The sequence below is a fragment of the Corvus moneduloides genome, chromosome 8 (assembly GCF_009650955.1).
Source record: "Corvus moneduloides isolate bCorMon1 chromosome 8, bCorMon1.pri, whole genome shotgun sequence".
NCBI lineage: Eukaryota > Metazoa > Chordata > Aves > Passeriformes > Corvidae > Corvus > Corvus moneduloides.
The window spans coordinates 13,133,925-13,158,408 of record NC_045483.1 but is presented as its reverse complement, the minus strand read 5'-3'; the positions used below and the strand labels follow the sequence as shown (position 1 = coordinate 13,158,408).

The 24,484-nt window shown below is 40.0% G+C and overlaps 1 protein-coding gene across 2 annotated transcripts in view; it reads right to left on the bottom strand.

Moving 5' to 3' along the window:
• The window catches only part of SLF2 (SMC5-SMC6 complex localization factor 2), a 29,762-nt gene extending 5,670 nt beyond the window's left edge, over positions 1–24,092 (bottom strand). The window contains exons 1-17 of one of the 2 annotated variants that reach the window (XM_032116264.1): positions 23,824–24,092; positions 18,621–18,664; positions 17,984–18,153; positions 16,714–16,771; positions 14,865–16,009; positions 11,535–11,617; positions 10,453–10,563; positions 10,011–10,178; positions 7,962–8,064; positions 6,494–6,569; positions 5,072–5,213; positions 4,524–4,632; positions 3,719–3,895; positions 3,056–3,153; positions 2,291–2,378; positions 1,660–1,791; positions 773–850 (exon numbers count right to left, since the gene is read on the bottom strand). In XM_032116264.1, coding sequence (XP_031972155.1) covers positions 773–850; positions 1,660–1,791; positions 2,291–2,378; positions 3,056–3,153; positions 3,719–3,895; positions 4,524–4,632; positions 5,072–5,213; positions 6,494–6,569; positions 7,962–8,064; positions 10,011–10,178; positions 10,453–10,563; positions 11,535–11,617; positions 14,865–16,009; positions 16,714–16,771; positions 17,984–18,153; positions 18,621–18,664; positions 23,824–24,062 — 3,021 coding nt within the window. In that variant the 5' untranslated portion in view covers positions 24,063–24,092. The remainder of the gene's footprint in view (positions 1–772; positions 851–1,659; positions 1,792–2,290; positions 2,379–3,055; positions 3,154–3,718; positions 3,896–4,523; positions 4,633–5,071; positions 5,214–6,493; positions 6,570–7,961; positions 8,065–10,010; positions 10,179–10,452; positions 10,564–11,534; positions 11,618–14,864; positions 16,010–16,713; positions 16,772–17,983; positions 18,154–18,620; positions 18,665–23,823) is intronic. The other variant, XM_032116266.1, reaches the window with a different exon arrangement.
• Between the last annotated feature and the right edge of the window lie 392 nt (positions 24,093–24,484).

Below are 24,484 nucleotides of genomic sequence, written 5' to 3'. Positions count from 1 at the left end.
GAGACATTAAAAAAAAAAAAAAGAAAATATCAAGTTCTCCAGAAATCTAAGTTGTAAACTGAGACACTTTAAACCCTCCAAATGTAACCAAACATAATTGCTTTATATCTCTCAAACAGTTCATATGACAGATTTCTTAAAAGCCAAGAGTGATTCCACAGGGCAGAAGGTTTACACAAACACCTTGCAGCAGCAACTCCCAGCAAATGATCACAAAAATCTGAACAGGAATACTGCAAGGCTAAGCAGAAAGTATTACTTATAAGATGTTCACATCAAATGGCACAAAGGAGCTACCACTACAGAGAGGAGCTACAGTCCTTGCTTTCACTTCCTGCAATCCAGCACTGGAAACTGTAACGTGCTTGAAAATATTTTACTGGATGTTTTTAAAGTGGTTTTCTCCTAGACTGAAAAATCTCAATCCTACTTCCAAAGTTGATAGGATCATTTGACTAAGAATTTCTGCATTGTGTTTATCTCCAGATACTTTCTGAGAAAGATTAACACAGCAAATGCAAGCTCATCCACAGCTTAATGTTTGAAGGCAGCTCCATTTACAGAAAAACAGAAGAGGTTTTTCTCTGCAGTAAACACAGGAAGTAAACAGGGAAGCTCTTCTGCATTTACCCTGCCCCAGAAGAAAAGTTTCCCCCAGTGCTATTATGCACTGGTGATCTTCTATCACATGATAGCTCTTACCAAAACAGCCTGAATGTGCATGATAAACAATACTTTAAAATCTAAAGGTCTAGCCACTAAAGTTACTTACCCTTTGACTGGAATTTACAACATCAAGAAAACTGGCTTCACTGACTAGATGAAGGAGGACATAGATTAGGTAGTATACCTGGAGAGAAATCAAAAGCTTTAGCAGTCAAAGCACCATTATAACTCTTCACATCTAGAAACAGCACCATCTCTGCTTTCTGGAATGAATCCTCCAACAGCCACACCAATGGACAAGTTTATCAACTTATCTGCCTAAATAATTTGAAACAGTATAGTCACACATTAGAAACATTTTAAAACACTATTACATTGTTTTAAATAACCTAAGTAGCCCATAAAGTTTTCTGTGGTTTTAATAACTGAAAACTAAATTCAGCAGTTGGCTTTATTTTCCCATCATCTACCTCCAGATCAAAACACTTGCTGAGAGATTCCATGATAACCACTCAAATAACCAAACCAATATTCAATTTTGGAATACTAAACCTTTGTAACACTTGTTTGAGAGAAGAGATTAACAAAAGATTCATAAATCTTTTACTGAAGCCTGCAGGTGAAGGTTTGGCTCAGCACTTTTCACTGTTTACATCACAAGGGAGGGAAGATTGTCCTCTGATTACAGAAGTTAGGACTCAAGACATCCTCATGACTCAGAAAATCTGACCATTTCCCTGTTTACAAAACAGCCCAATACAAGTTCCTCCACCACAGGCTATTTCTTTCCTTCCTCCATGACTATAACCAAAAATAATAATATTTTAAAGATGAACAGTAACAAAACAGTGGATTTACAATTCCACATCCAGAAGTGTCCACAGTTAAAGAGTAAAAGAAACATTCCCCAAGTTGCATAAAATATATAAATACATAAAATATATAAAAGATGCATAAAAAAACAAAAGCAGAAAGGTACTATTGGCTATATACCTTGTGTTCTAGTTCTGCATGAGGGTGGTTTTCATCATCTTTCTGCTCCTTCAGTCCCTCTCTCATCTCTCTCATCTTCTTCAGTAGATAAGAAGGTTTCATACACACCAGAAAGTGATGCAGAAGAAACATCTACAGATACAAGCATTAACAAATTGGACTGATTTACTGACAACAGCAAATTGGAAACTGAGTGTCACTACAATATTAGTTGTCTATTAAGACAAGGACAGAAAAAGGATTTTTAATTAACAAGGAGGTTTTCATGCTTTGAGTAATTTTTGATTATTCACAGACTTCAGTGTTCATACACTGCCTCAATAAAAGATCAAACCTATGAAAAGGTTGTCTCCACATGAATACAAAAGGAAGACAAAGAAGTGTAGACCTCTTTCCAATGACTAAAATTAACATTTAGACACAAACAAGCACTTAGAAGCTGCAGAACATGCAGATTACACACAAGGGCAAATACACTTTTAATACTAATCTAAACAGAAAATTATTGATTGGTCATTTTGCAAGGTTCTTGAAAATAGGCTCACAATATTAAAACATAAAACACAAAACATACAATATGTATGTTTTCTAAACTTCCAAATTACACAAAGAAAACACGCGTAAGCAGTACCTGCTTGTCACTGTCATCAGGTATTTCTACATGCTTTTTATAAAGAAGTTTTGCAATTATCACTAGGCTAAGACGTCTTCTTACTTCCCTGAAAAACAATTTTAAAAAATTATGTCCCATAGAATTTCTCAAATCCACAGTTTCTACAAAGTATGTGAGGCTATGCATGGCTTCCGTAGACATAAACTGGCATGCAACTATTAAACAGGATTTTCTGAATATAGGTGCTATATAAACCAGTAAGTAGGCTAGTAAAACAGAAGTACCCTTAATCTCATTGCAGCTCAGCTTCGGCACAAGTAAACAATGCTACATACTCGTCTCAAAGCCTGAAGTTAATGACCCAACTAATTCTCCTTGCTCAGTTACATTGTAATTTATTCATTTCAAAGATACAGAACTCAGAATGATGCTTAGAAACAGACATGAATCACCCAAAGAAAACTTAAATTTTGGTCATTCAGACAAGAATTAGAGTGATGGATGTCAGAACCTGAAGCTAAGCCTTTCTTTGCTACAGGGTACCAAGAATCGATAGCCCAGAAACTCCATAAAAGATTTAACAACGCTTTTTCTCAGCAGAGGCAATCAGGAAGCTACACATGCACACCAAGAATTGCACATACATCTGTAACATATGAGAAAACACAAATGCCTTTTTTTTAGGTGCCATGTAATAAATACTGCATTTTTTAGACTTTGGGCTTATACAAATAAACCAGCTGTTAATGACCCCACATATTTCTGATGCTACAGTGTTGTTACCTTCCACGCTCGATCCAGCTGGGCACGAGCTGAACAAGCCACAGGAGGTTGTGGTGATTACTGGAGAGTTCACTCACTGCCAGGCACAGCTCAGGCATCTTTAAAAGAACAACAAAACATCCTGAAACTGGAGAATGGCTGTTTGCTTTATTTGCAAAGGAGCACATACCTACTCCCCAGAAACACAGGCAACATAAGTGATAAAAGGAACTGATCTAACAGGAGATGAGGTACATAAAGAAGTTTCTGCATTGCACCTGAAGGTGAGTCTGCTAAATACTATTTAAACTAGGGTAGTTGAGATCAGAATGTTTTTAATGACATCTTACCGGCATAGTGCAATAATTTCTTCCTTCAAACTACCATTTTAAACATACAGCTATTTCAGCACACAATCTTAAGATAAACAAACTCTTTTAGAAGAGGACAGGCAACTTAATGTTACGCAACAAAAACCCACTCAGTATACCCACCCACTTCCTAAATCTCACACAAACACAAAGCTTTGAATTTTTCATATTATTATACCATTATTGAAAATTCTGTATTACATTTTCAGCCAGTACTTTTCTGACATGTCAAAAAAGAAAAATAAAAAGAAAGAAAACTTCAAAACAGAAGTTGCAGTTTCACAAAACTAGTGCAATAAATTTATGAAGTTACCTTTGCCTCCCAGTCTTTTATATTCATCAGAAGCTTTACGAAAAGGCACTGAAAATCTATCAGAGGAACTTGTTTTAACTGTTTCTCCAAACTTATTTTAAATAGCAATATAAGCAGCAGCCACATTTCTCGATCGGTATATCCATCTTGAATTACTGACATACAAAAACCTAGAAACTTTAAAAGAAATACAAAGCATTAAAACCCAGAATTATTTTAGCTTATTTTGAAGCATGATGAGAACTTAAGTTTTCCACGTTCACATTAAAATATACCTCAAATGACATACTGTTTTGGCAATACTTGTGTACTACCATGTCCCCATCTCCCAGTAACAGCACCATTTTTTTTTTAATACCTGCTGGAGACTTTTTTTTTTTTTGAGCAATGACAATATTCCCCAGACACTACCAGAGCAGGAAAGATCTTTCTCTGCTACACAGATAATCCTCCTTTAATTGAAGGAAAGGCCAAAAGATTTTCTAAATACTCCAGTAATACTGAAAACTTAAATCAGTGAATAGTATCTTCTATGCGAAGGAGCCAAGATGTTCTATAAAGTGCCACAGCTGGAAAAGGGAGGCAGCAAAACTCCGCAGTTGTGAGTGAAGCCAATGGAAGTCAAGAAACTGAAATTAGCAAAATGCCTGCAATAAACTCTGCTGAGTGTGAAGCTGAAGCCTCAGGATAGCATCTACTCAAACACAGGCTCAGAACTAGACTGCAAACCCCATCCTCCCTCTCAAAAGAAAACACAAACACAAAAAAAGAAACCCAACCCACAAAAACCTTGGAGTTTTCTCACCTTAATCACATTAATTAAATTGTTTTCAAGTAGACTGGGGAAAGCTGGACTGGCAGAGGCTATGTCTTCTCTTGGCTGCTGTTGACTCACTGTTTCTTGCACCTGACTTCTAATAGAAGAAACACAATCTGAGCAAAAAATGAACGATTTAAAAGCCCACAAAGGTTTATTGATACCAAACTGAAGAAAAAAACCAAAAAAACCCTGCATGTTTCAAAATGCCTTCAAATCAAAATAACCCTCAGTTACACAGCATCTAACACTTATATCTAACTCAATTTGTAGCCAATTATTTTGCCCAGCTATTTAGCCAATATTCCTGCAAACCTTTATTAAGAAGATGCAGGACAAAGGAAAATGCTCTGGTTTGCTGAATCCTTACCTAGAAGGCATTGTTTGAATTCCAGGGTTATTTATTCTTACTAAGACCTGAGCCAAGAACTTTAAAAGTATGGGAAGGGAAAGAAGAACCTTCTGATTCTACATTCTAAGCGCAAGACTTGCTTTCACAGGATCTAGGCAATAAATATCAAAAGGAAAACACTTACAAAATATCATGCTCATTAAAGGTGGGTTGAAGATGTTCCAATGGAAAGAGAGATCTGAACCCAATACCCATATTGACAAAAACAGCTGATATATCAGCTATTGAAGGAATCCATGGTTTAAACTGTTCATCACTGAGGGAAGCTACAAATAAAAGACATGGAATGGATTAGTTTAAATTTAGTTCTTAGCATTAGTTCCTTTTAAGGGAAACAAGCTCAGCCGTTTGCATCAATTCTACCAGCTCTCATCTCAGAGGAGTCAGTACATTGAACAATAAGATTACTTTCAGAACAAGGAGGGAGGAAAAAAAGTCTAACACAGTATTTTACACTAGGGAAACATCTTGCCTACATAACAGGTCCATTACTTTTAAGTTCCACCCATTTTCCAGCACAGCTCTCTTTCATCACAAACAGCATAACAAGCAACAAAGCAATATTTTCATCTAAGAGAACCCATAAATTACTGCCTGTGTAGGTAAAGGTAAGAGGGTGTTATCAGAGTGGGACTGGAAGTAAAGCTAAGCAAGATTTGAAAACAGGCAAGGTTTCTGGAATAGAAGTGGTAAACAAGGAACTCCCAGCCTTAGTTGTTTGAATGTTCATTCATTATCTTGAACTGTTCATTCAGAATCAAGCCTAATGCCAGCAAGGCACAAAATAAAGGAGGCTACATTCCCTCTTATATCAGCACTGACTTCAAACGAGAATTAAAATATGCGGTACAATTTGGACAGGCCTGAGCAAATACTTCAAGAGAACCATATTACTTTAACAATGTTAACTGGTAGCCTTAAATGAATGTCACTTTTCATGGATCTGAACGAAGACATGGGGAACATACAAAGGAACTTGTAGTAGAGAAATATTTGAGTACAGACAAAGGAAGAAGACAAAACACAGAAGATATTAGCAGCACTGTGGGCTGAAGCAGATCCTTCAAAGTGTTTCTGTGCAGGTGTATGATTCACTTCACTTTTGTCATTTATCTGGAAAGTAAATCACGAAGTGCTACATACTAGGTATGACAATGTGAAAAACATCTTGTAGTCCTTAAGCTACAAATGTCTGCATCATCCAAAGTAAAAGATGGAAAGGAAGGCAAGCTTTTGAGCAGACTGGGCTTCTCTTCAGGTCAACTCTATTTGTGAAATACCAGAAGTGAGTTTAAAAGGCTCCGTACTGGAGGCACTGCTCCGGAGGTACGTGCCAGGACCACGTACTGTGGTACAGCTGGCACACACTCAGTGAAGACCAACGCCCAGCATTTCTGCGTTACAGTAGTAAGAAAAGAGCCTAAATTAATCCAAAATCACCCCACAGAACTAGTACCTTTTACTTCCTCACTAAGACTTTTATAAACTGAAGAAAGGAGAAGTGCTTTCATTCAGGTGGTCAGTTTTCCATCTTTCAAATACTTACAGTTTTTTAGTGTTATCTCCATCAATTTGTCTAAGATCTGGGTGGAAACACAATAGTCAGGATGAATAGACATCATCTGTGAAGAAAGAAGAAGCTACACATCAAAAACCAAGCGGCATGATGGCATCAGTTTTCTTTTAATTAGGAAAAAAGCCCACATAAAACCAGAACAAAAACAACACCAAACTTCTCAGCAGACTAAAATGAGTAACAGATTAAAAAACAAACAAACAAAAAAACCTAACCCCAAAGCCCCTAAAGCAAGATACACCAACACTGTGTATATTGATTATTTCAAACAGTGCAAAGATTATATGAATATTTTAAAATCAATTATTTACAGTATCAGAATGCTGTAACCTCATGTTGATTTATAAGAAGGTTCTGAGGGTTAAGAGAACAGAAAGTATCACGTACCCCTTTGGAACCCATTTGCATCTGTGGTCAAAATGAGCTCCCTAAGCAGGAGTGGAGGCAACAGAGTTAACTACACCTTTTTCCAGTCACATGCAAGTTGGGCACATGCAATACTAAACTCAAACAATGAATACTTAGTTTTTCCACGTAACTATAAAAACATGACTATGAAGTACAGTTCAGGTTTCTTGGAGCACTCCACTGGCTCAACAAAAACTTTTTTCTCCCCCACGTGCTGGACAATTTCCTGCTCTCTAAGTGATCTGAATTGGCTCACACTTCTTCCTTATTAGAGGAACACCAGAGCTCATGGAGAGGGGGAAAGCAATTTTTTACTGGCTGGAGGGAAGGACATGGAAGAGCAAAACGTTTTGGTTTTGGCAAATGTCAAAAGGCAGCCAATAGACTGAAGCTGCAATTTCCCAGGCGGTCCAGATTTCTTTTTTGTTTCAGGTGCAGTTAGAACGTGGCAAATAATAACTGGAGGGGGGCATTTTCTGAGTAACAGCACTGTGTTAATTCCTGGGGATTCAAACACTGACACACACATCTTGAAAGGAGAGAGTAACCACACTTCCTTTGAAAATGACTCCAGGCTTCTTCCTGAGCGATAAGGTACCTTTTCCAAATGAAAATTATCTGATAATGCTGGTATCACTGATGATTTAGAAGATGATATATGTAGAAAATGGTACTTTTGCATACTGCAGCATGTATTGTTTCTCTAAGGGTGGAAGGAAATAAGATTAGCATTTGCTCATAATTTGGCCCACAGTATCTCTCCTCACCTACTGTGTCCTTTTTCAATGCAGTAGCATTTATGAACATGGAGCTTTGCATTCACTCAGAGGGTACAGAAAAGGCTCTCTTGTTTTACCCTTAGTGACCATCAAAGTATTTCAGACTGAAGAACAAATCAGAACCCATGGGAAAAAAATATCTCATTTAGAAGTTGTTAATGGAACAGATCACAAACTTCTTCAACTGGCTTCCAGGAAAAATATTAAACACACAGAGAGTTATTATAACTGCATGAATAGCACAGACTCACCTGGAAAAGCCACTTTAGAATTGGTATGGGACACAATATGCAACTGTAAGCAGAATTTAGAAAACCATTAACAGCTAAAGAAAGCTGCTGCGTTACACCAGAACTGTAAGAGAAAAATGGGGGCAAGGAAAGAGGATAAAAATCAGTTAGTGGTTTAATCATCACTTTCACAAAAACATAAGAACTTTCTCACCCCTCAGATCATCATCAACAGCAAAGAAAGATCTGATTATGCAAAACAGATGTTATTCTCCTGCTATTACTTATATAAGATACCATAGTAATCAAACCTTGATTTTTTAATAGCAATCAAATTTACAAATGTCATGTAGAACAACTATCTTTCTCTCTAGATAAAGCCATACTATACAGTCTGGAAACATCTGTATTATTAGGGAATAATAGTTTCAAACAAACATTGATTTACACTATTGTACTATGAACCACTATGCCTGGCTACACAGACAGGCTGCTATGCTCAATGAGACTATTAAATAAGATTTTTAACTGTCCAATGACCTTTACCAACACTTTCAGAACAAGAGAGAAAAAACATTGTTTTCAAAAATTTTAAAATACCCTTTTAAATAAAGGATCTGGAAGCAAGCTAACAATTAAAATCCAACAGGCTAATTGCACTGTGCAAATTTGTGGGGTGCAAACAGCAGCTGTTGGAAGAACGGAAAGCGTGCCATTGCTATTACCGAATTATTGTAGCTTTAGTCACAGGGATGTACTCAGCTGGTCAGAGCAGGGTGCTGATAACACCAACATCATGGGCTCAAATTCCATATGGAACATTCACTTAAGAGTTGGACCTGATGATCCTTGTGGGTCCCTCCTAACTCAGGATATTCTGTGACTCTTCTTTAGAAAATTAGGGATGTCATAAGCAGCTGAATTAAAAATATCCAGTTTCCCACATATCCTTCTTTAGTCTCCTCTATTCTAACTACTAAATCAGGTAAATCTGTCAAGAGATCTGTGTCCTAACTCCTACATATACCCTCTACCTGCCTGACTGGTAAGACCTCCATGTGCCAACTGGGCAGCCAATACGTGCCAGCTGTGCCAACAGGGCAGAATGCATAAGCAATTAAATCATAATTGCCTTCTGCAAGGGATGACTAGTTTAATTCTCATTCCTCCAGTCACTGATTTACAAGATGCTTTTGAAGCTCATATCCTTGTGATCTCCAAAACATATTAATAGAAAGGCCTGAAGCCAAAGGAGTGTATCACAAACACCACTTCCTCAAGAGATGAAAAGTCACTCTCCTCCTCTTCACACCCACAATTGCACATACACATGTACAAAAAATCCTTTAAGAGTAACTGAATTCTCTCAGTTCCTCTGGTACCAAAATAGCAAATGAAATAACCAGAAATTTTCAGGATTTACACTTGTGGCATTAGGCAAGAATTTGTCCAGCTATTTGTAGTCCAACAGCCTCATAAATATAGAGCAGAAATGCCTGAGCAGTTGTTTATGTACACACAGACACACTGGCGGCTCAGTGACTGAGCTGATGTCAGAGATCCTGACCCTCTGCAATCCTCATTAGATGAGGCCTCAAGTCCCAGGCCCATCCAGGACAGAAGCACCAAAAGTCTTTCAAAGCAGACATAATGTAACACTAGAAGGTCACAAATAGGTAACCACAAAGGTCTTTTAGTCTGGGGTTAGTTAAGCTTGTGTTCATTGTAACGCGTCACTTCCGCATTTGTCTTCCACAAACTGGTAAGGCAATCAACGATAGCCCAGTGTGGGAGAAATATGGAAGAGGCCAGAACAGCTGTTTTTCCTCATGTCTCATTTAAGAGATTTTTCAACAACTCCAGAGGAGGAAAGAAGGAAGCTTCAAGTTACAATTTACTGTTCTGTAAAGCTAACCCAGAAAGGAAAATTCCAGGGAAAGGCAGTCAGTCTTGCCTATTTACTAAGGCAGAGCTCATTTGGATGCAAAGATAAAACAGTACCTTAAAACTGCTAAAATGAAAAAGAAAATTGTACAAGTAAACACAATAAAGTGAAGAGGATATTCTTACTTAAGAAGCAGATTTTCTATAGGATTTTGAGGGATGAGGTGAAAATTCCTCAGGTCAAGGTTATGTTGAGTGAAGATTTTCCCAGATGCTGATAAATCAAATATTTCTTCTCCAGGGTGGTTGTCAGGTATGACATAAGTTACTACTGAAAATCTCTTTATAAACGCCCTGTAAAATTCAAGATTGCTTTTATCAGTTCAAACACTGAGAAGCTATTTGCCAGTTGAGACAGTTATTTGCAGGTAGTGAACACACCAGTTTCATATGAAAGCTGAATTGTTAGAATACAGTCTCACCCAAGGAAATCCACCCAACCCCAAAAGATTTTAAAATGGTTCTCATTAAACATATTAACAATTGTTGGAAACAGAGAGAGGATGGGGGGGAAAAAAGGCTAGAAAAGCAAAGAACAAGATTTAATTGGTTTTGGAGTTGCAAGGACCTGTGTTCTTCTGAGAGATCATCTCCACTGGCATTGTCCTCATTTTCTCCATCTGAAGCATTGTCCTCTCTTTCTATGTCTTCCTGTAACCATTTCTCCATTTCCTCTAACCTGAAATAACAGCAGCAGCAGAGCATATCATCACCATTTAATATTTACAACAAAATCAACAAAATCCAAGCTCTGAATGTGAGCCCTTGAGTCAGAAGCCAGTTACACAAGGCAAAAGCATGCAAGATGTTGCATCTGTGTAAAACCCAAGCATCCTGCTATTCCAAGATACAAAGTGAATGTTTCCCAAACTTAATGAATTTCCAACAGCACAATCAATCACTGGTTTGTCAGACAAATACACTCAACCAACTTCTGACAAAGTTTTTGTAATTGCACAAAACTTTCAATCTTGTGGCTGAATGTTTATTTTTTTCTAAGCACCAAACAAGTATTTTATTTGTTAAACAGTATTAGTTGCAGGAGTATCTGCTATTCCATGGGCAGTCAGCCCATAGTTACCAGGGTCAGATTCTTTAATCAAAACAGTTAATCACATAAACAGCTAAACACATATACCCATCACCACCATTTGCCATTAACACATAAACCACATTTCACTTCTTACCCGAATGATCTCTTGTAAGAATACTCATTAGCTCTGTTCACTGACCTGTGTAACTACTCAGACACCAACAGTCTGCACAACTTTGGGAACCAAAACTGAGCTACAAATGCCTTTGAAGAAACTAGTACAGTCAGTCTACATAAATATTTCTATTTCATGCCTGAGCAGCAGCTGCTAGCTGGCTCAGTGACCTAAAACGAAGGCATCAATAAATTTAGCCTGGCTCTTCAGGGGTAAACAGATGTATCATAAATCACTCCTTGTTGCTTGGAAGGAGCCTGTCATTCAGCTTTTACTGTTTATGCAACACATGTAGGTCCTGTCAGTTCAGTTGTATGTTGGTGGCATCAGCAGGCAAAGCTTAGCTTGCCTAATCAAACTCCATCAGTTCTGGGGAGACGAGGCAAATCTAAGCTTCTACAGAACCATCTCACATATTTCAAACCAGCTTTAAGAAACAAACCTTCTAGATTCTTCTTTCTCCTTCAAGAGATGATCTAAGCTGTTCACATATGACACCTTGCTTATAATAGGAGCCTTAGAAAGCTGTAAATGAAATAGTAAGACATTGAGAAAACACCATAAGGCATCAATTCATTATTAGGCAATAAACAATCAAAATAGAAACCTCTTCCAATTTTAATGATATTTTACATGCAGATATAAACCTAAAGGAGACCCTGCAAAACAGGATGATTAACAGTTTAGGTTTCTCCGTCCCTTGACAATTTTACATAATGGTCAAATCTCTCTCAATGACTAACTTAGCAATAACTGCGAAACAATGGATCTGAGCAGTGAAGCGAGTCTCTGCATGTCTGGGCCTGACCTTCATCTAACCTTCACAAAGAGCATTACCATCAGAAGCTTTTCACCTCACAGCTTTACTATTATTATCATCCACTGAGACCCCGGGAATCTCCATTTTTCTGCATGAGACAAGAAACCCCAAAAATTATTCAGTGCCTTTTTTTACTTCCAGAGTCCCTAGAGAGCGAAATTCCAGTGTTTGCTAAATCGCCTCTAACTTCATCAAACAAAACAAAGCTTCCAATCAAAATCCCAATACAAAACCAAATTAAGGAGCTAATAAACAGAATTTTAAAAAACCACAAACAAAACGCACAGTTTTAACAAATTTTGCTAGTAGTTTGTTTTTCACTAGCCAGTCTTTTATTCAGCTTGTAGCAGACAACAGATTTTAAATCTTTTATGGCCATGATTCCATTCTTTGGACAAGCACAGCCCTTCTGACACCACCCTGGTATTCAGCTACCTTTTAAATGTAACAAGCAGCATGTCTTTGTGTGGGAAATTTTGTAGGAAAGCTGAAGACTTCTTAGCTTATTTTATATTTGGTTAATATGTGTCAAGTAACTGTTGAACAACCGAGGAATCAAAACTTTATTCCAGTGTGCACATATGGCCCTTCTTGCAAGGGAAGAAGGTCAGTATATGCAAAAACCATGGTCATGGAAATGCTGGGACAGTTCTTAACTGTTTTGTCTTACTTGACCAATAATTATACCTTGAACAGGCCAGGCCAAATGTTGCAGTCACACACATATCCCACAAGCATTTGATCTAGGCAGCATGTGTTTATCAGGCTTAACTATTAATTAGGTATTCATGTTGGCTGAAATTGTGAAATGCATATGAAACCGCACAAGTCTGATCTGTAACACTCTTGATTACAGAATGATAACAGATTAAATAATTATGACTGCTCAGCATCTGCCCATGGAGATAGTAATTCAGTCAACAAATAAACCCTATCAGAGACTGAAAAACATGAGGAGAGGGGGAGGTAGAAGAGAGAATTTACACAGGTATTCTGTGTTTGTTTTCCACTCTAGGAATTAGTGATGGGCTGACTCCAGCCAGCAGCTAAGCACCACACAGCTTGGTCATTTCCCCAGCCAGTGGTGCAGGGCAGTAAAAAGAAAAGCAAGAAAAGCAAAGGTAAGAGAATTCATGGGTCAAGATAACAACAGTTTAATAAGGGAAAAGGGATAAGCGAGAAAAGAAAAAGTGATTCAAAGGCAGTCACTCAGCACCTCTCACAAGCAGAAGAATGCCCAGCTACTCTGAGCAATGGCTACATGCCAGACCAACTCCCCCCACTTACTTCTGATTGCTGAGCATGCCATTATGTGGCACGGAATATATCCCTTTGGTCATCTGGGGTCCAGGCTCTCCAGGCTCTGTTCCCTCCCAGCTTTTTGTCTGCTCTATGGGGGCAGCATGGGGAGAAAGCCTTGAGGCTGTGCAAGTACTGCTCCACAACAGGTAGAAGACTGGTCTATTATCAACACTGGTTTTGTCTAAAACACATGGCACCATACAGCTGTTACGAAGAAGACTAATTCCAACCCAGCCAGGCTCAGTACAAAATCTCTTTGTTGAAATACAGCCATTTCCAACCTGTACCAGCTGTCAGGAATGCCACACTAAGACCTACTGCAGGACCTTCCCTATTAAAACATTATTTTACAATAAAACTTCAAAATCACTACCTATTTGACAACCTCTTATTGAGCAAATGAGCTAATTTTTAAAAACACAGACCAATTCATCACCATAATATCCTGTACACAGGGATTCAAACACATCAGCTATCCCTTGTGATCAGAATTCATTCAGCTTTTTGAAATCCTAAAATACTTCCAATTCCCATTAAATACAACCTCAAAGAAAACACCACACTTACTCATACACAGATCTCTGACAATCACAGACTGTGTCAAGGATATATGACTGGAGGCTAGCACACAGATCTCTGAATGTCTACATCAATTTCCTCCAGTTAACTTCAGCTCATAAAAATCTTACCTGACTAGGAAAACAAAAACATTAGACTGCACACATCTTCTAAACATAACCTCCTAACTTTAGGGGGGGGGGGGGGAAGCAAAAAACAGAACTTGTAAAAACCACCAGAAGGCACACAGCTAAACCAATCTGGCTGCACAAACCATCTTTCAGCCATTCCCAGGACAAGCACAGAACAAGCACATCCCCTCTCCAACTACATTGTAACTGTACAGCAGCACAGGACTCTTAAGCCAAGTAACCAGTTTTGCAGTTTCTGAATTATCATGCATTATGAATAAGGGAGAAAATCATATAAAAATACAACACAACAAAGCTGATTATCTGCTATCTCATTATACTCTGCTGTAGCTTTAATGGGCATAATGCGAATCAGCAAGAGGTGGCTGAGTGTTGGTGCAGAATAGATTTTTGACTAAAATTAATGTAAAGCAGCCATTACCAATCAGTCACACACATCCTGTTGTTAGCAAGGGGTTCTACTGGCACCACTTAGACAAAAACTTGACTGAGTCTACAACGTTTACTCAATTTTTGTAGAGGACACAAGACAGCCACAGTTTGTGCCCTGCAAGGTAGTGGAATAGGTACTAGAAGACTCCTGGACATCTCAGCTGCTGGGGCAACTTGTTATTTGTTTGCAAAACCAAGATAAATAGCAGAAATTAGTTTTCTAGAACACCTGAACAAGTTGCTGTCTGTATGTGCCAGATGGAACAGGGAAGGTTGGAGGCAATTGGATTTTTGAGTATGAGAGGTCTTCATCCACCAAAGCCTCTGTCTGTGTTTTGGTGGGTACCTACTAAACAAAATTTAATTCTCCTAAAATGTGAAACATGGGGTAATAACTTAGCACCCACTGGGCCTTGCACTGTGCTAAAATCTATGTTATTTTTCTTGCAGATAACATCCATAAAAGAATACTTGAAAGAACATGCTATTTTGGTTTTTAGCCACTTACATGAAGCTTCAGTAATGGAGTTACGGTGTCCTGAGAAAAACTGTCAAAAGAGTCTTCCAGGGTTCCTGCCTGTGGTTTGTGACTTGAACTGAGCATTTTTTGCAGTGGCATTAATGCTTCTTCCTCCTCCTCCTCTTCATCATCATCTAGAATGGATTCCAAAATGTCATCTTCACTCTCAGAGCTGCTTTGCCAATTTCTGTCCAGCTTGGACTTGTTTGTAAAGTTCCTTTTAACTTCTAGTTCTCCTGAGGTTTGTGAAGACTCGTGGCCACTATCCATGAAAGATTCTTTCAAAGACAATGAAGGGGGAACACTTTTACCAGTCTCTGGGGACAGTCCAAGTTTCCCAGAGATTTCCATTCTACTAGAATCAGCAGTATTTTCAGAAACTCTGTGGTTTGTATTTGAAAAACTGTTGCTGGGCTGAACAATGTATCCTTTATTCCGTTCATGTCTTTCTGGTCTTTTATCTTGCTCTTTCTTAACATCCCATACCTGAGATAAGCCAGCAACCTGGAGAGGGGATTTCATGCCTTTTGTTTGTGTTAAGTGGTGGGGAGAAGGCAACACAGTACTTTTTTCCTGAGAAATAGGAAGGGAGTTTTCCAAGAAAAAGCATGAGTTAGCCAGCTGCAATTGATTCTCTTTGGTATCCACAACAGAAATGTGGTTATTTTTAGCAGGACTGTGTGCAGAATATGAAGATGACAAACCTACAGTGGGGTAATTATTTTTCTCCTTTTCATTGCTTGAGTTGAGGAATTCCTCTGAAGGAGTCAAATCATGTCTAGACACAGCAGCAGGCTCCTTGAGTTGCAGAACATCATCATACGGAGACTTTAAAAAGATATTTTTTACAAAGTCAGACCTTCTATTTTTGCATTTTGAAGATGATCTACTAAAAGCAGGGTCATTCACTTCAGATTGATCTGAACTATCCACATCCATATTCATGGCAGTGTGTTTTCTTTTCCCAGGACAGTCTCTTTGTTTGGGTATCCCAAAGGACACCGTAAAGAAGTGTGAAGGAACAGCTGGGCTCTTTGGTGCACCAGAGGCCATCTCAGATGATGCTCTAAATGCATGTGGAGGAGATGTCTCATGTTCTAAAACCTGTGTTAGCCTTGGCTGAGATGGGTCATCTAGAAAGTGTTAGAGAAAAAACCATTATTATGTTTAAAAATAAAATAAAAATAGTAATAACTTTTAAAAATCAAACATGTAACAGCTTTCCATTTAAAAAACTAATGTCTGTTTTTAAGTCAGCTAGGACTAGAGCAGCAAAGAGTGTGATGGGTTTCCACAGCCAAAGACTCCCTTTTTTTTTTTTAAAACCATTTATCTTCCTACTGACCTACCTCAAGCTTCTACTTATATAAGCTTTTTAGATTCTGTTCTACCTCCCACAGAACAAAATTATGTTGTTAGAAGGTATGAAAAGCAACAAAAAAATACCAGTTGAACTTTAGTGGTTGGTTCAACAAGACTATTCTTTCTGGATTAAGCTGAAAGGCAAAATTTATTAACCACCACAGAAAATGTGCATTATCCAAAGTGCAAGAGAACCCATAAAAATAATTTGGGATCAAGGTTTTAAGACAATGAAATACCACAAATTCTAATTAAGTTACAATCAACGTGTTTTACACTAAAATCACAAATTACTTTTTAAACTCTTCAAACTTGCCATGTATTAGAAATAACATTGACTATACAGCAGTAATTACTGTTTTAGTAAAAGAAAATAGAAAACATAATTTCAAGGGAAAAAAAAGCCATTAAAAAGAGCTATGAAGTCATGAATCTGATTGTTTAATTAATACTATATTAACAGCACTGCTCATACCTGAGGCAATCTCCCTTGAACCAAAAGACATTATTTTTCTTATAGAACATCCATTTCCCTAAAAATAAAGACAGAGGGAGAAAAAAACGTTAATTGTATATTTTTTAAAACCAGTGTTGAATCCAGCACAGACTTAGTTCCACACAACCCCAGAAATATGTTAATAGACCTCATTTCAAGACAAATTTAAAACACAGCTGCAAAGATCTCAAAAAAAGAACTATCCAGAACCCAAATTATATATTTTTTCTTCAGATTAAAAGTGGCCTGTAATGAAATATTACATTTGCAATAGGACCACTCCCATCTCTACCTAAACACTGTGGTTTAAATGCATAAATCTGAACTGCTATTAACTGCAACTTTTAAATAGCAGAAATTTGCCAGTCTGCTCTCTAAACTACATTGTAAGAAAACACAAGATTATAAGGCATTTAAGATAAAAGCATCTTTTTTCTACAAAATACAATTTCAATTTACAATTTCTGTTGCATTTCCATGCTTGCATCTAGCCCAGAATATCTCCCCTGCTTTTAAAACAGGATTTTTCACTTATTGTACAATGATTAAGAACCCAAGCATGACCTAGAACTTAAAAAGGAATAGCAAAAGAACAAACTTCTCTTACATCTGAAAAAAGCAGCACCAAGAATCTGATCCTACTGTGTAAAATTTAAAAAATTAAAGAATTACAAAATTCATATGCACAATGGGTCAGTGATTTCCACCTTTAATAACCCTTTTAAAGACACCTGAACCAAAATATTTGTTCCTTAGAATGGCTTTACAGGATGTGGCTTAGATTGTTTCAATTTCTGCATCTCCCATTCCCTTTCTCTGCAGAGAGCATCCAATGACAACCTACATGCAGAATCAGTAGCAGGGCAGGGCAGTGGGGAAACCTGCCTTGAGCACAGAGATGTGGTGCTCACAGTGCCATTATTTCCAGCCCAGGCTTTTCAAGTATCAGCTTCTGGTGGTGAAACTCATTTGTCAGAGTCTGAGCTGGAGTCTGTGAGATCCACATAGCCAATTTTTTCTTCCCAACTGTTTCCATAAGACAATGGTGCTCTCCTTACACCCAGACATTTCTCATTGCTTCCCTGTTCTGGCTTGGCAGTCTCATCCTTTTTGGCCAAGGAATACCTCCGAGACCCTGCGGTAACAAGGAGTTTCTGTATCACAACTTTTGGGTACAATAAACCCAGGGCCCTGCACACTCTGCCATTCTCTGAAATGCTTACACTGTCCTTTTCCAAAAGACACCTACCACAGGACTTGTTTGGTGTTTGGTCTGACATCTTTTTCTTCTGACCTTCTTTGGAGAAGATATATTCCTTTCAAAACCTTCAGTGCGTAAAACTGACAGCCCCAGTCCTTCATCCTTTACATTTCCTTTGTCTGGTGAGGACAGCACAGCTCTGTCTTTATGGCCATGGTCTAAGAGAGAAAAGAAAAGTTCAATTATTCACAAAAATTATATTGGAAGAAAAAAAAAAAAAACCACCAAAACAACAAACCTTATTATACTGTATTACTTTATATTTTCTCTCTCACATGTAATCCAAAATTAATTTATTTAATCATCCAGGTTTGCTACTGCCATGCAAAGAATCACATGACCTAGGATTTAGCTTCAGTTGTTATAAACAATCTGGCTTAAGCATGAGACATAACTTGAAATAGTAATTGCATCACTATTTAAAGAAATTAATTTAAACAGGAAATTGACATTTTCAGTTATGTTTTTAGAAAAAATGTAAATGCACTCATTTTGACATATTTGGTAAGCTATATTCATTATGCTGCTGCTCCAATATGGAATGAGATTGGACTATCATTCTACACACTTACATAATTAAAATTCATATAAATATCTTCCACTTAAAAAAAAAAAACATATTTACCTTGATTTAAAACTGGCTTGAAGAACTCTGTAATCATCTGGTTTCTGAAGAGAAAACATAACTTTATCTTTTTAAAAGAACAATACCTAAATGGCCATTCAGTGAATGTTGATACAATTAAAATACTGTAAATTATTTCTACGATTTTCTTTAATGCCAGCAGCTCTTATTTCTGATAAATCAGAAAAAGCATCATCATCCTCTTCACCTTCTAGCCTTTGCTCTGCTTGGCTAATGAAGTCAACCTGTCAGCTTCCTCATTCAAACTGTTTTCTTTATGATCCTAGTAAATCTTAACCACTCTTCCACCTTAAACTAGGTTTTCCTGAGTAGGACTGACTTCACCTGCATCCAGTATTCTAGATGAGACCTCACCAGTACATTATGTGGTGACATTATAGATTTAACAGCCTCCCCATGCTGACTATCACTCTGACCTGCTAACTCAAGTTAGCATCTCACCTGGCTTCCAACAGAAACAGCAGCCAACAACCACCTACAAGATAATTATTAGCATTAAATCAGAAGTCTTTTCTCTGGCAAGAGCAACTGGGACATGAGAACACCAAGGCATTCTCCACTGAAGAATATCACTTCTAAAAATGGGCAGATTGGCTGAACAACGTGCAACTTGAACAATAAAATACATCAGGATCCGTGAGCTTGGTATCTTCATCTTCTGCCACACAGTTTGCTAATGACTTTAAGGCTATACTTAGTGCCTGTTTTGGAAGCGTCTTGAAGTTCAAACAAAGTATTCATGTGAGAACAATTGTTCACGTTGTTGCAAGAACAGCAGAGGTTGGTTCCACCTTTTCTTGCCTTTCTGTACCAAGATGAAGTTACATTGTTAATGCCTGAGCAACGCTGATAAACCAAGGCAAAACCTACTCACTCCGGAATCTAAGATAACATATTCAAGTATCCCTACATGACTGTGCCCCCACAGACTCAGTCACCATTTTTGAAGCTTAGGCCAGAAGAAGCTGATTAATTTGGATTTAATTTTCAAACTTTCTTTAAGCTTGTAACCATCGCTTCTGCATTTTCCCACATGGCTTTTGCATTTTTAGCACCTATAGAAATACAAAAAGCTGTTTATAATGCACTGATACTTCTTAGATCAGGACACTGGCAAGCAGTGATATTTGAAGATACTGTAACTCAGTGAAAAGCCACCTGTAATCAGAATCTCTGAGTGCACAAAACTGTGGTTTTGGTTTACCAAAGAAAGCAGAGAAACTACTTGTCAAAGACCGGCTGCCTCCAACCTGTCCCAGCTCAGTTTGGCATAGGCTGAAATATGTGTGTTCTTCTCACATGCTACAGCAATGGTGTTAAAGAAATTTTTGACACCAGGCTCTCAACTCCATTAGACAGGTTCACTGGCACAAATCAGTCACCTGGTAGCTCAAGCTGGTGCCTCAAAAAAGGGACCACAAACAGAAATCCCTGGGCAATTACACCCTTACAATCTGAACTCCCCAGCAGTCCAGACCAATAGTGATTTTAGGGTCTGGGGTCTTGACAGTCTTCACCAGTTCACTGTTTTGCTACCCAGTGGCACTCTGTGGTTGTATTCACACCCTCTTAGGTTGTTTCAGGGGGATTTTCACTTGGTTCTGTGGTCCATGCTGTAATATGGTTGTTATTGCTTGTGTACCACGATTTATGGGCTGTCCACTCCAGCTATTAATTTTTAAGTAATATTTAAGCCATTAATATTGCCTGATCTAACTACTGGTAACGTTCAGGTTATTAGCCCCAGGTTTTGCTATAATACGTCTTTGACTTACTCAACAGAGCCGTGTAGTTCAAGTTAAACTTGCAGCCTAACAACTCTTGCTACTTACATCACTCAGCTACTTTCAAATAAGAGAAAATTTTCAGCACACAAGCTCCCCACATTTCAGTTCAGCAGAAGAATCAAAGGCTAAAATGCAGGTTTATTCACTGTTTTTGCTGCTGACCGATTTGTTTTTCTACCCTAGACCTCCCTGCACTCCACCCTGGCCTCACCTGCTCACAGCAAAGCCCTCTCCACCTCGCATTCCTCAGGACACACCCGATCTCAAGCTGCAAAATCATCCAGTGCCCACAGCTTTCCACATTGCATATACTTCCAAACCCTTTCTATTTTCCTAACTAAGCAACTGTACTTCTTTCTTCCCCACTAAAGCCCCATTTGCACACGAAGCACTGCTGGCAGGCCACATCTCATCTTCAGTTACCACCCAGATTCCTCTCTGCACCTAAATCTTGAAGACAAACTGTGAGGGACTGAAATGTTAAAAGTCTTTGACTCAAACAATATTGCTGAGGCTAAAGTTTGCACCCCCCCCAAGCTGAAGGGGAGAAGGAGAGAGTCTTTGTGTGTGGTGGTGAAACCTCTGATCTGCCTAAGACAAGAGAGGGTGTACACCCACCACCAGAGGATGACCACAACAAAACAAGCCGGGGGTTGAGCCAGATAAGGGACAAGGCCGGCAAGGCACAGACTCTTAGAGCTGGGAAAATGCTTTTTATCGTGCCAATGTCCCCCTTTACACAACTGGCTCAGGTGTAAAACAACACCTTCCCCACTCAGGGGGAGGCATGGGGATATTCACACTTTGGCCTCAAGGTATTTATCCCTTCTGACAAGGCATAATGTGAGAAAACATGATGTGAGAAACAGCAGTCTAAGATGGGGTCATAAACCATCAAAGAGCCCCGAAGTGCCCCCAGACTCATTTCTAGGGCCTTGCAACAGACAGTGTTAAACTCACCCTCTCCAAGGGAGGTACCTGGGCATTCCCACCTGAACCCAATGAACTCTGTTTTGGGGACTTCCCCCATCCCTGACTGATCAAAACTGCAAGCACCACTTTGACCAGCAGACATCTGAATTGCAACAATCAACCGGAACCATGATGGTGATATCTTTCTGCAACCAACTCTTATCCTTTCTTTTTCCTTCTTTTCCTTATATATTTTCTTAGGTGGTATTTGCATACTTTTATATTGTTATATTACTAGAGATAATAACCAGAATGGCTACGTACCTCATTTCCACTGCAACCAAATTATTCTAAAATAAGCCCTGTGTGTGTGTGTATATAAACACCAGGTATTCAGTGTTCCTTCTCTCTAATCCGCCCTAAGGGACCTATTAACAAGAACCTCAGTTACTCTGGCCTTGAGGGCAGCTTATAACAAAACCAAAACCAGGGCCTTCTGCCATCGCTGTCCTTGTTTCCACAGCCACTGATTGCAAGTGACTGCTTATGTCCTTCCCATATTGTTCTTTTTGCTGTCTTTTATTCTAAATCCAAGAGCTTTGTAACAAAATTTGTCTATTCCATGATCATACAAAGCCTTGTACAAAATAACAGGGAATGAAGGCACTTCCCTTCTCCCTAAAGTTTTATTTGAATGGAGAGATGGTGAGTGATTAGTCTGAGACTAATTGTTTGAAAGTGCTTACGCACCAGTATTTCCTCCTTTGCATTTGTAACTCCGCTTTTTGGAGTGCAAGGGCTAGGAACTGTCCAGCCAAGATTCTGTTTCGTGTCTCAAACAAGGAAGTGTACTAGAAACTTCAGACAAGAGCAAAGGGTGGGGAAAAGAAAAAAAGAAAGGATGTAATACAGTACAAGGAAGAATGTGAAAAAGAAGTGGGCCTTCCAACCTGCTTTCCACATACATGTGAAAGTACAAAGAGAACATGTGACTTCCTACGTGAATGGGGCCATAACTGTTCACATGCCATTCCCAGGAGAATCTCTATCCATCAGTAGGAGGTTACTGTGTTTCACTCTTTTGCTAAAATGAAAATCACAGTTGTTTAATGTATCTACATCAACAATTATACAGCTCCGGTTAACACTTTTCAGCACTATATAGAAATTCAGCAAGACCTTTTATCCCAAATAAAAATGATCACACCGTTTTTTGTGAAATCGCAGCTTGACTGAGACACCAGGGAGACCACAAAATCCAAAAGAAAACACAAAACCCATAAATACATGATCTCACCTGACAAAAGAAAAAAGCTACACAGCCAGGACATGAACCTAACTGACCTTCCAGGCCTTTCACAACTAAGGATGCAGCCTGCATGGAAGAGGGAAAGAGGAAATACTTTCACTTGTCTTAAAAAATAGCCCCCTGAGCATTTGGTAAAAGTAGTTAGTGTTTACAGCCATATTAGTGGTTATCTCTGGCTGGATAAAAACTATCCTTTTAAAAAGCTGTACTGGAAATACTAACAACAGCTCCAAGGCAGCAACTCCACATAACATAGGAAGAAACTACAAAAAGCTACTACATCTTTGACAAAATAGAGCACCTTGAAAAGCACAAGAAAGAACAACAACAACAAAAAAATCACAACAAAACCAGCCAAAACAGAAACTCACACAGAAAATTTCAGTCTTTTAGAGAACTGCAACAAAACTGAAATTGCACAGTTTCACTTCACTTTCTAGGGCAAAAAGTAAGACTGAAATAGCGAACTTTTACCCTGTCTCCTTAATTTAAATGACAGTGCTATCAAAACAGAGGATCTGAACAAAATAAGGTACTACTAATAGCATTAGAAAATTATGACTTGTCTCATTCTGCAAGAAACAACTCGGCAGCCTCTGAAAAACCTCAAGTCTTTGGCAGAATTTGGATTTCTACTTAGCAGACAAGTTTGCCAAGTCTAAAAACACCGTTACAGACTGCCACTGCTTTCAGCGGGCAGCGTCCTCCAGCACCGTTAGCGGGGCAGGTCCCGGCCGGAGCAGGTTTGGAAGCCGAACCGACACCTGAAGTTCTCGGTTAGAGCCGAACCGCTGAAGCCGCGCAGCTCTACAGGTGGGCTGGGTAACGCCAGGGCAGGAGCTGGGACGGCACATGGGGGACGACTCCGGGATTTTGAAGGATGTGCTGGAGATGCCAGCCAGAACTTAGCTGGACATTCCCTTCAGTCTCCCGGACGCTGCCAGACAAACACCGGCACCATGAGCCAGTTCCGATGAGGAGGCCCCGGCCGGGCCCCTTCCCGGCTGGAACACCCCGGGCAGGCTCCCGGGGAGGTCCCGGTAACCCCCGCCGAGCCGACTCCTGCCACCTGCCCTGGGCAGCGCGGCGCACGCTGGCAGCCGGGGCGTCCCGCTAGGCGAGTGCCCGGCGACGACCGCGACCGCTCCTCTCCTCTCTCGCGCCCCGCCGGTACCTGCAGTCATGGGCCGCCTCTCTGCCCGCGGCCGCCGGCGTAACATGGCGCCGGGACATGGCGAAGGGCGGGCCCGGAGACGGCAGCCCTTCGCCGACCGGTCGGGTCATGGCGCGGGCGTCCCGGCAGAGCCCGAGCGGCCGAGAGGAGCGGGGGGAGCGGCCGTCCCCGGCAGCATCGCCAGAGCCGCAGCTCGAACGCTCCGAAGGGCCGGAACACCCCTCGAGGCCGTGGGTCATGGGCGGGAGCTAACGGGCTCCGCTCTTCCTTTTTTAATGGACTCGGCCGCTGATTGGCTGAGCGGCTACACCAGCGGCGTCTCCCATTGGTTTCTTTCCGCAGGGGGCGGGACAGGAAGCCAAGTCGCAACTGTGATTGGCTGCTGGGAGAACGGAAGGCGGGAGCGCCGTTCCTCGTCCGAGGGAGGAAGGGTTGTTTGGCGCCTTGGTCTCGTGCCAGATCCCACCGCCCGCGCTGCCGCTCTCTGATTGGTGCGCTCGGGGCAGGCCCCGCCCCCCGCGAGGCCCCGCCCCGCCGCCCCGGGCGGGAGCGCTCCTGAGGGCATCGTCCGGCCCCGAGCGGGAGCGTCCTGCGGGCTGCAGGCCGTGCGGCTGGCACTGCGTCTGCGAGGAGATCCAGGCTGCACAGCCCTTTCCAGAGC